Genomic DNA, 12,454 nt, shown 5'->3' on the forward strand with positions numbered 1-12,454 from the left:
AATTTGTTGCCTTCTTAGGTAGTATACAGAGGTAGAGAGATATTAAGACACATCTGAATTTATGATAACTCACAATCTTGTTTAGTCAAAACAACAAAAGCTGCATCTAAAGGAGGGATTTTAATTAAATATTTTATTTAATATTTTAAGTTTATTCTAAACTCATGACTCTACTTCTATTGACCAATAAGCAAAAACTACACATGTTAGCAAAAAGACTACAAAAAGACTACACTTGTTAGCAAATGCAACAATCATAACACACTGAAGGTGATTTCAAAACAATTTTCTGAATGTTAGCACTATGGTGTGTTGGAAGAACAAAGCTGCCTGTTAAAGCAATGACTGACATGGCAGCAATGTAGCTGCCCTCTGTTTCAGCCAAAACAATCCTCTTCTAAAAGGATGACACTTACACTTGTTTTTGATGGTATTCTTGTGAGGAACTTGGAGGAAAATTGGATTCTAAAACACTGAGATGATAAATCCTCTCTGTTTCAAAGTGAGGTCATAAGGTCACCATGTACATAAGAGATGTTGTTTATAACACAAATCTAAATTATTCTGAGAGAATATAGCTGAAATTTGCTTTACTGCGGCATATTACTAGAGTCATGAGTCAAATGTACTTTCACTATGCTCAGTTTCGCAAGAGAGGTACACCCAGCAGTATATATAAGAAAAAGGATCCTGTCATCCATTGGTCATCAAACAGATAGTCCAACCCTAAACTCACACCATTAGTTAAGCCAGTGTGGTGGTGTTGGCAGGTCGCTATGCAAATGGCTTACTTATACACTGCATGCCCAATTATTAGGCAAGTGAGTATTCTGATCTTATCATTACTTCCATGCACATTTTCCAACTCCAAACCATATAAACTTGAATGCTTTTTGGATTCAATCATTTTCAGGTGGTATGTATTTGTGTAATGACGGAGGGTGTGGTGAACATGACTGACACCTTATATCAAGGTGTGCATAATTATTAGGCAGCTTCATTACCTCAGGTAAAATGGGCCAAATAGGACATTTAACTGACACTGAAAAGTAAAATACTGTAAAATGCCTTTCAGATAGATGAAACACTCTTGAAATAGCTATTGAGGGGTGACCACCGGACAATCAAATGTTTTTTTTTGTGAATAGTGGGCACAAAAAAAGCATGGAGAAGAAAAGGCGCAAATTAACTGTAAAGACATGAGAAGAATTAAACTTGAAGCTACCAGGAACCCATTATCCTCCAATGCTACCATATTCCAGAACCGCAACTGACCTGGAGTGTCCAGAAATACAAGGTGCCACGTGCTCAGAGACATGGTCATGGTCAAGGAGGCTGAAACACCACCACTGAATATATTCACAAGTTAAAGTGTCAAGATTGGGCAAAGAAATACATGAAGACAGATTTTTCAAAGGTTTTATGGACAGATGAAATGAGTGACTCTTGATGGACCAGATGGATGGGCCAGTGGCTGGATCACTAATGGACACAGGGCACCACTTCGAGTCAGGTGCCAGCAAGGTGGAGTATTTGATTTGTCATGTTTTCATTATTTGACTATTTATGAAGCCAATTTGCTGAATAATTTAGCTGAATGCATGACAATGCAGTGAACAGTAAGTCCTTCTACCAGCAGATGGCAGTAGTGTAACAGAGTTCACATGAAAACCACAAGCGCGCACACACAAACACACACACACACACACACACACACACACACACACACACACACACACACACACACACACACACACACACACACACACACACAAAGCAGGAGTACTATCTGATAAGTACTCTTATACATTTCTCCAGCTGATAATATTTCAAATGCCACACATTTAGAGTCACACTATGAATCTATAAATATATGAAAAGGAATAACTGAATAGTCAGACCATTTCCTCCCTGTACACGGTAGGGAATTCTCCTTCCTCTCAGTTTAAGTAGTGAGGAGAACCAGCACCATGAAAAATGTACGAGACATGAGAGAGAATAGTGAGTGAGAGTGTCATGATCAACAGATGCTGTTCAGTAGTCCTAAATCTACTAGTGTGTTGGCCAATAATTTTAAGAGCTACACATAGCTCATGTGGTGCAGAGCCTTTTGATTTAGTGTCTTTCTCTCTCTGCCAGGGTCACATCTTAACTGCCATGTTTCCAGCTGTGCAAAACTGTGGACTTGGAGGCACTTGAGCCACTATCTACAACATTCAATTGTAAAAGCCTGCCACCCTTTGCATAAAAGCTGTTTATTAAGTTATTCTCTCTCTGTCTCTCTCTCCCTCTCTCACTCACACACACACACACACACACACACACACACACACACACACCTACCTTTCAGTCACACATATTCGGTTCATGTCATCTTTATTTTATTTTAATTTTTTTATTATTTTAGTGTGCTTCATAGATGTGGCGAAAATGGAGAATTTGAATTGAAAAAGCATTTGCAACTTAGCTGTGTGCAATGAGAAATTGTGCAAAATTAAGATAAAATAACAAACATGTTGTGTAATGAATTTAAATGAATGAAAATTTCTTTAAGCAGGGCATGTTTATGTACCAGGTTTTTTTTAATGTTTGTTTGATTAACAGAATCAGAATAATAGAATTGTTTATTTTTGTTATCTGTCCTGGAAAATTGTTTCCATGCCTTGATTTTTGCCTTTTATGTATAGACTTAACCCTTATGCACTGTTTATCATTAAGTCACGTTCCATTTGTTCCCGGTCAAAAGTGACCGGAAACCATAAACGTGTAATTCTTTATATTTTTATGAAAGAAATGTAACAACTTTAACTTCAATCATATAAAAGCACTAAAGTTGTGCATTTTGGGTGGATTTTGAGGTATTTAGACATTATTTATTTGTATTTAATAAATTATTTACCTGTACGACCTTCAACTTGACCTTGAGACTTTATGAATATTTTCTCAAATTCTGAACAAATCCTCATCAATTATATAATGTTTGCAAGCTTAAAGTCTCAAGAATCAAACTGTACCGTCCATTAAAAAAAATAAATAAATAAATGAAATTCCAAGTATTAACACTAGATGGCTGCAGAGAGCTACTAATTCATCACTGGTTGAAGAGATGATTTCTAGATTGTCACAAGTTCTGCATTTAGATATATATATTTAAACTATTAAACATTAAACTATTACCAAGACTTCTTTTGTCAAAGTTTAGCATGTTAGTTTATTTTTTGAGAATTATTTTGTCCGTTTTTGCAATATTACCACTTTATTATTACATTCAACATGGTGTTACAAAGAGAGAACATACAGTGCATTCAGAAAGAATTCAGACCCCTTCATTTTTTCACATTTTGTTATGTTGTAGCCTTATGCTAAAATGCTTTAAATTATTATTTATTTTCACATCAATATACACTCCATAATGACAGCACAAAAAACAGATTTGTCATAACTTTGCAAATGTATTAAAAAGAAAAAACTGAAATATCATACTGATATAAGTATTCAGAGCCTTTGCTAAAACGCATGAAATTTAGCTCAGGTGCATCCCATTTTTCTGGATCATCTTTGAGATTTTTCAACACTTTGACTCGAGTCCATCTGCGGCAAATTCCATTGATTGGACACGATTTAATATGTAAGTAAGGTCTCATAGCTGAAAATGCATTTCAGAGCAAAAACCAAGTCAAGAGGTAAAAGGAACTGCCTGCAGAGCTCAGAGACAGGATTGTGTCGAGGCACAGAGCTGGGGAAGGCTACAAACAATTTTCGGCTGATTTGAAGGTTCCCAAGAGTACAGTGGCTTCCATAATTCTTAAATAGAAGAAGTTTGGAACAACCAGGACTCTTCCTAGGCCAAGGCCAAACTGAGCAATCGAGGGAGAAGGGTCTTGGTAAGAGAGGTGACCAAGAACCTGATGGTCACTCTCGGTTGAGCTCCAGAGATCATATGAGGAGATGGGAGAAATTTGCAGAAGGACAACCATTGCTGTAACTCCAACAATCTGGGCTTTATGGGCTATCAGTGCAAGACACAAGAAAGCCCACTTGGAATTTGCAAAAAAGCACCTAAATGATTCGCAGACTGTGAGAAACAAGATTCTCTGGTCTGATGAAAAGAAGACTGAACTGTTTGGCCTCAATTCCAAGAATCATGCCTGGAGGAAACCAGGCACCGCTCATCACCTACACATTACCATCCCAACGGTGAAGCACGGTGGTGGCAGCATCATGCAGGGACTGGGGGAATGGTCAGGGTTGAAGGAAGGTTGAATGCAGCAAAATATAGAGACATCCTTAATGAAAACCTGATCCTGAGCACTCAGGACCTCAGACTGGACTGAAGGTTCACATTCCAACATGACAATGACCCTAAGCACACAGCCAAGACAATGTAAGAGTGGCTTAGGGACAACTCTGTGAATGTCCTTGAGTGGGCCAGCCAGATCCCGAATTTGAACCTAATCAAACATTTCTGGCGAGACCTGAAAATGGCTGTCTACTGACGGTCCCCATCCAACCTGAGCGTGAGAGGATCTGCAGAGAAGAATGGCAGAAAATCCCCAAATCCAGACAGAATTTGTTCTTTGTCTTTGAAGACTGTAGTGTACACCTTTGTATGAAATCTTCAGTTTTTTGGGCAATTTTAAGCATTGTATAGCCTTCATTCCTCACAACAATGATTGACTGATGAGTTTCTAGAGAAAGCTGTTTATGTTTTTGCCATTTTTGACCTAATATTGACCTTAAGACATGCCAGTCTATTGCATACTGTGGCAACTCAAAAACAAACACAAAGACAATGTTAAGCTTCATTTAATGAACCAAATAGCTTTCAGCAGTGTTTGATATAATGCCAAGTGATTTTCTAGTATCACGTTGGCAATTTAGCATGATTACTCAAGAATAAGGTGTTGGAGTGAAGGCTGCTGGAAATGGGTTTGTCTAGGTTTGATCAAAAATTACTTTTTTCAAAAAGTGATGATGCTGTTTTACATCAGTTATGTCCTGACTATACTTTGTGATCAGTTAAATGCCACTTTGGTGAATTAAAGTACCAATTTCCTTCCAAAACAGCAAAATCTGTACATTATTCCAAACTTTTGACCACCAGTGTGTGTATATATATATATATATATATATATATATATATATATATATATATACACACACACACACACACACACACGTATATAACTAATTATTTATGTTCTTTATACTTATTTTGTAAATAAACAAAAATTAAATAATAAAGCTTACGAAAGTAGCAATTATTGTGTTTACATGCACTCATTTACTGATTATGCCTAATAAGCAGTAATGTACAAGGTCATGTAAACACCTTAAACACTTTTCTTTTATTGGGGTAAATTCATAAACAGTTTAAGCCAAAACCAATCAGCCCACATAGAATTTTGCCCATTACACTAATTTCACTCTGCATGTGCACTAAATGTGTTATGTTTAGTGATAGAGATATGATGGTCTTTCTTCCACACATATTTTCTCTCTTTATCTCTCTATCTCTTTCCAAACATGCCCCCTCTGCCTTCTACATCTGCTGAGTACACAGTCAACAGCTCGAACTGACGCTCGGCATTCTGATTCGTCCATCTAACCTGTCACCTCTTAATCTCTCAAATGCCACACGATACACACACGCTAAACACACACTCGCCCGACAGGCAATCTGAAAAGCTGTCTGGGGGCTTTTCTTGTCTGTTAACACACTCAGTCCAGTCCTGTGAACAATCTTTCTAATTTCTCTGCACACTGATTCCCCCATGTGTGGATTTCATATGGATTACATCACAAATCACTTTATCCCCCAGAACTCAGCCGAGAAGTCCAGTCTCTCCAGCTGAGCAGCTCGCCAGCTCTTTCAGGGCACAACCCGCCGCTGATGGGTCTGACCAATTGAATCACCATTGCCGTGGTTCTGCGGGCACAAGGCTTGTATGTCTTCACTAACTGAGACAAAACATGTTTGCTATGGTTAAATGAACAGTTCACTCAAGATTTTGTGATATGATTTTATGTGATTTTTTTAAAATTATTTTTAATACAGCAGGTCATTATCCTCCAAAGATTTTTTGTATAGGACTTTTTTCTATTTAAGTATACTTAACGCTATACTTGCCACAGTAGTTAATCAAGGTGTATGTTGACAGGAGACCCTGGGCTATATATATATATATATATATATATATATATATATATATATATATATATATATATATATACACACACACACACACACACACACATACAGAGATCAGCCACAACATTAAAACCACCTGCCTAATATTGTGTAAGTCCCCCTCGTGCATTCAAAACAGCACCAACCTGCATCTCAATATAGCATACTGAGATGCTATTATAGACAGACCCCAAACTTTTGAACGGTAGTGTATATATACTCTATTATTATGCACCAAATTCTATATTGTCATTTTAAAATTGCTTAAAAGTGGAACTATAATTTTTTTTTTGCTAGGTCTCATGAGGTTATAGTAAGATGACGTCATGATTACTTATAATGTTAAACAATGAGATTTGTAAAATGACAGAGCAGGCTGCATACATAAAAATACATATAATATTAGTTCACACTTTAAATATATCTTATAAAACATTATGTTTCAGTATCCACAGTCAAAACTCTGAGTGTTTATTTTTTCATCCTATCCTGAATAATTGAGAGATCTACCTTAAAAGCCTGTTTTATCATATCTGACAAACACATTTCAAAATGATTGTTCTATAATGTACAGATATTTTTAACAAGCTCAAAATGTCTCAATTCAGAAAACACTCAATAAACATTACTAAGCAAAAAGATGTGCATCCCAAAATGAAGAAAATCATGTATCATATGATATTCATGGCTTTATAAGGTTAGAGAAGAAGCTAAGAAGAATGTCTGAGCTGCTGTATTCCATACAATGAAAAAAGATGAAGTCTAAGGACCGTCAAGCTCCAAAAGTGACAAAAAAGCTTTTGCAGAAGCAGTCCATAAATACTGTGCACTATATTCCAACCTTAGGAATTTGTTTGGTTGGAAATCACTGAAAATTTTGCCTGACATCTGTGGTCACCATTCATTTCTATTTGAATGTCAGATGATCCAAGATGGCGGCGCGGTAGCACGCAGCGGCCACTCTGGATCCACAATGGTGCTATTTTTGTTAAAAAAGCCCGACTTTTGCAACACATGGACATCGGAGCAACCAGTGTTCGTGTCTACCATCGCCAGACACTACTCAAATATAAGACTCATGCAAAACCAAGCTGCATGATGACCTGCAGGAGACGCTCACGGCGTGCTCGGCTTGCTCGCGGAGACCAGGCCTCCAGCCCTCGGCGTCACCTGATGCCGGTGGCGGGGAGAGGGCGTCGTGGCGGTGTCGTGAGCGAAGCGCGGAAAGAGGGCGGGGTCCATGCTAGGCTAAAACAAACCCTAGCCGGCCGGCTCTCCCGTCTATCCTGCTCTCAAATGTTTGCTCCCTGGACAATAAACTGGACTATATCCGACTCCAGCAGGCTACATGGCGTGAGTTTAGAGACTGCTGCGTCTTTGTTTTCATGGAGACGTGGCTCAGCGACAGAGTTCGGATGCCGCCATTCAGCTAGGCGGGCTGCGCCTGCGTTTAGTGCCGACAGAAATACAGCTCTCTCGCGGTAAGACTCGCGGTGGTGGCTTGTGTGTTTATATCAACACGGAATGGTGCAAGAACTCTATGCTAGTCTCTAGTTACTGTTCATCGCTGTTGGAGCTTGTGACTGTTAGATGCAGACCTTTTTATCTACCACGGGAATTCACCACTGTTTGCATAACCGGGTTTACATTCCCCAAGCTAACGCTAAGGAAGCGCTCTGTGAACTGTATGGGGCTATGAGCGAACTGCAGAGCGCTCACCCCGACGGACTGTTTATTGTCGCCGGAGATTTCAACCATGCAAATCTCAAGACAGTGCTCCCTAAATTCCATCAGTATGTGGACTTTGCAACGAGAGGGCTGACGCGCTTGATCTTGTTTACACAAACATCCCAGGCGGCGTGCGGGCGGAGCCCGCCCCACCTCGGCTACTCAGACCACATCTCTGTTATGTTAATTCCAGCATACAGACCGCTCGTCAGGCGCACAAAACCGCTTCAGAAGCAGGTGAAAACCTGGCCAGCAGGAGCCATCTCTGCTCTTCAGGACTGTTTTGAGTGTACTGACTGGCACATGTTCAGGGAGGCTGCAACATATGGCGATTCTACCAACTTGGAGGAATACACAGCATCAGTGACCAGCTACATCAGCAAGTGCATTGATGATGTCACTTTCTCAAGACCATCACCACACGCTCCAACCAGAAGCCGTGGATGACTGCGGAGCTGCGCACGCTGCTGAGGTCCCGAGACTCTGCCTTCAGAGCAGGCGATAAGGCAGCCCTAAGAACAGCTAGGGCCAAACTGTCACGGGCAATCAGAGAGGCAAAGCGCGCACACGCCCAGAGAATCCACAGTCACTTCCAGGACAGCGGTGACACGCGGCGCATGTGGCAGGGCATCCAGGCCATCACCAACTACAGGACAACATCAGTTGCCTGTGACAAAGATGCCTCCCTTCCAGATGCGCTGAACGCCTTCTACGCTCGATTTGAAGTGCAGAACGACGTGATGGCGAGGAAGTCCACCCCTCCTCCCAACGACCAGGTGCTCTGTCTTACCACGGCAGATGTGAGGAAAACTCTACGTAGAGTCAACCCACGGAAGGCTGCTGGACCAGACAACATTCCTGGCAGAGTGCTCAGAGGATGTGCAGACCAGCTAGCAGATGTTCTTACCGACATCTTCAACATCTCTCTGAGCAGCGCCGTTGTTCCAACGTGCTTCAAGGCCACCACCATCATCCTCATGCCAAAGAAGTCTTCAGTGTCCTGCCTCAACGACTACCGTCCCGTCGCACTTACACCCATCATCATGAAGTGCTTCGACAGGCTCGTCATGAGGCAGATTAAGACCCAGCTGCCCCCCTCACTAGACCCACTGCAGTTTGCATATCGTTCAAACCGTTCAACGTACGATGCCATCACCACAACCCTCCATCTGGCCCTCACCCACCTAGACAATAAGGACTCATACGTTCGAATGCTGTTCATAGATTTCAGCTCAGCATTCAACACAATCATTCCCCAGCACCTGATTGGAAAGCTGAACCTGCTGGGCCTGGACACCTCCCTCTGCAACTGGATCCTGGACTTCCTGACTGGGAGACCTCAGTCAGTCCGGATCGGGAACAGCATCTCCACCACCACCACACTGAGCACTGGGGCCCCCAGGGCTGTGTGCTCAGTCCACTGCTGTTCACTCTGCTGACTCACGACTGTGCAGCAATGCACAGCTCGAATCACATCATCAAGTTCGCCGATGACACGACCGTGGTGGGTCTCATCAGCAAGAACAATGAGTCAGCATACAGAGAGGAGGTGCAGCGGCTGACTGAACTGGTGTAGAGCCAACAACCTGTCCCTGAATGTCGACAAAACAAAAGAGATGGTTGTTGACTTTAGGAGAGCACAAGGTGAACACACTCCGCTGAACATCGACGGCTCCTCTGTGGAGATCGTCAAGAGCACCAAATTCCTTGGTGTTCACCTGGCGGAGAACCTCACCTGGTCCCTCAACACCAGCTCTATCACCAAGAAAGCCCAGCAGCGTCTCTACTTTCTTCGAAGGCTGAGGAAAGCACATCTCCCAACCCCCATCCTCACTACATTCTATAGAGGGACTATTGAGAGCATCCTGAGCAGCTGCATCACTGCCTGGTTTGGGACTTGCACCGCTTCGGACCGCAAAGCCCTGCAGAGGATAGTGAGGACAGCTGAGAAGATCATTGGGGTCTCTCTTCCCTCCATCAAAGACATTTACAAAAAACACTGTATCCACAGAAGCAACGAGCATTGTGGACTGACCCCACACACCCCTCACACAAACTCTTTACCCTCCTCCCGCCTGGCAAGAGGTACCGAAGCATTCGGCCCTCACGGCCAGACTGTGTAACAGCTTCTTCCCCAAGCCATCAGACTTCTCAATACTCAGAGACTGGTTTGACACACACGTGTCCTGAGTTGCACTTTAATAACTGTCACTTTATAACTGTCTGCTACCTCAATAACTGCTATGTGCATAGAACATTATCTCATAGTATGTTATGTTTACATTTTTAGAAACTGTCATCTTTTTGCACTACTGAGTACTGGTCGGCGCTGCACTGTCTATTGTCCTGTTCATTGTCAGTAATTTGTTGTACTGTCCTGTACTTTTTGCACATGTTTGCACGTGCACTTTATATAGGTATATATAGGTAGTTTATATAGGTATTTTATTTCGTTGTGTAGTCTCATGTGGTCCTATGTTGGTCCTTTGTTGTTTTTATGTAGCACCATGGTCCTGGAGGAACGTTGTGTCGTTTTGCTGTGTACTGTACTAACTGTATATGGTTGAAACGACAATAAAAACCACTTGACTTGACTTGAGCAGTTTGGACATTCTGTTCTAAAAATCTCCTTTGTCTTCCACAGAAGAAAGAAAGATAGGGTTTTGAAAGGCTTAAGGGTAAGTAAACTGTGACAGAATTTTCATTTTAGGGGTGAACTGTTTCTTTAATGCGCTCCAGAACACTTTGTCAATACTGACGTTCTTGCAAAAATCCTCTGAGATTTACACATTCTGTACTCAGAAAAGCACCAGGTATGACTTGTGAAAGAATGCAAGTGGGAGCTGATCTGGAATGAGGTATTGTTTTCCTTTACACTTCTCACAGGTAACCGTTAAGGAACACTGATTGTTCCAGATCAGTGCTTTTGGGGCCAACTCTCTCTCTCTGAGCATGTGAATGTATGAAGTACTGCTTTAGGGAGAACAGCACTAATGTTTCTCTGTCATTAGCACGCTGGCTAAAAGCCCCTCTGCTCTAACCTCAGTTCGAGAGCATCCCCTCAGGGAGAGTACTGGATATGTAATACAAAGCAATATCCCACCACGCCTGTATATCAGCTTCCTCTGTTCATGAAAAACAAAGTTGCGGCAAGCTTTGATGGAAGAGTAATGTGCATGCAAAGCTTATTTTTTTGCAAATCAATAAAAACGATTAAAAAAACATAACTAATGTGCCACCGTGCCTTGTTCTCTTGGTGATATAAATCTGATAATTCGCTGCCCTGCATTAGCACTATCACGGATGTAAACTCTGTTTTATTTGCATACACTATGGGATTTGGAGGTTGGATTAATATCCGTTTGGCGCATTGATGTGGCTATTTGTAAATGGAATGAGTTCATTCAATCGGATAGCAATCCGATCAGTAAAAACGTATGAAGTGACCAAGTGTAAATACCCCATGTGGCCAAAAATGAACCATGGTAACCACTATTTACATACACAAAAAAGTTACTAAGGCAGCTGTTATGGCTCAATTATAAAGTTATAGAGGCACCCCTTGTGGCCCAAAAGGGAAGGGAGAATGTATCTACAATTCATTGGTGGGCCTGGATCTGGGGGCATCCAAGTAGGATTTCGCTTAGGGCCCCCATATGCTCAGAAATGGCCCTGCTTGATATATTGCTGTTGCTTAAGTATCATTTTCCCAAAGATATGACCTTATTCATTGCTGAAAATTGAGATATTGAGATATCAGCCAGCCAAAGTGCTGCCTGCTTTAATCTTAAAGAAAGAAAGAAAAACCTTATCACTTTAAGACAAATGGAGAAACTATGGTGTTAATACCCTGCTACCACCCTCCAGTGTACAAATCTAATTATCTTTGGTCCATCTTATTGAGGAGCAAGTAATTGTTTCAGTATTACACAACCAAAAAGGCTGAAATGGCAAAATTTGTAAGCTAATGGTTCCTTAAACAGGTTTCCACATCCTGAGAGAATATCCAGTGGAGATAGTCTTACTTTTCCTCACCAATACTTGGAAGAAGAGAATGCTGGGTGATATTGACTTTGACAGTTGAACTGAAAGCTTTATGTATACATTTGAAAACTTGAAAACTAGGGAGAGAAAGACTCACACAAACACAATCAAGATTTTCTCATACCTTGAGTGGCATCATCTTCTCCTTTAGTCTGTGTGTTATCTGTCAAACAAAAGAACACCACAGAGATGATGAGAACACAATATTTTTACTGTTTCTGGGGGAAAAAATAAAAAGTTGTAAGAGGTTATTGCCCGTGCAACACTTGCTGCAACAATGTGTGGGTTTTCTGGGTGGTTGCGGGGGCGTTGCTCTGTAATTGCTTATGTTTTCTTGGTTGTTGTTAGCATGCAGCATTGTGGTTGCTAGGATGTTCTGGGTTGTTCCTATGATGTTGCTTTTCAGTTACTAATAAATTATGTGTGGTAGTAAGCGCACTGCTATGTGGTTGCTAGGGTGTTCTGGTGGTTGCTATGGCGTAGCTAATGTGT

General features: G+C 41.3%; 1 protein-coding gene across 1 annotated transcript in view; it reads right to left on the minus strand.

Annotated features, from left to right (window-relative positions):
* LOC127618298 (neurofilament medium polypeptide-like) overlaps positions 1-12,454 on the minus strand; it is a 741,913-nt gene that overhangs the window by 36,724 nt on the left and 692,735 nt on the right. The window contains exon 9 of the mRNA XM_052090681.1: positions 12,087-12,125. Coding sequence (XP_051946641.1) covers positions 12,087-12,125 — 39 coding nt within the window. The remainder of the gene's footprint in view (positions 1-12,086; positions 12,126-12,454) is intronic.

The sequence above is a fragment of the Xyrauchen texanus genome, chromosome 24 (assembly GCF_025860055.1).
Source record: "Xyrauchen texanus isolate HMW12.3.18 chromosome 24, RBS_HiC_50CHRs, whole genome shotgun sequence".
Lineage (NCBI taxonomy): Eukaryota > Metazoa > Chordata > Actinopteri > Cypriniformes > Catostomidae > Xyrauchen > Xyrauchen texanus.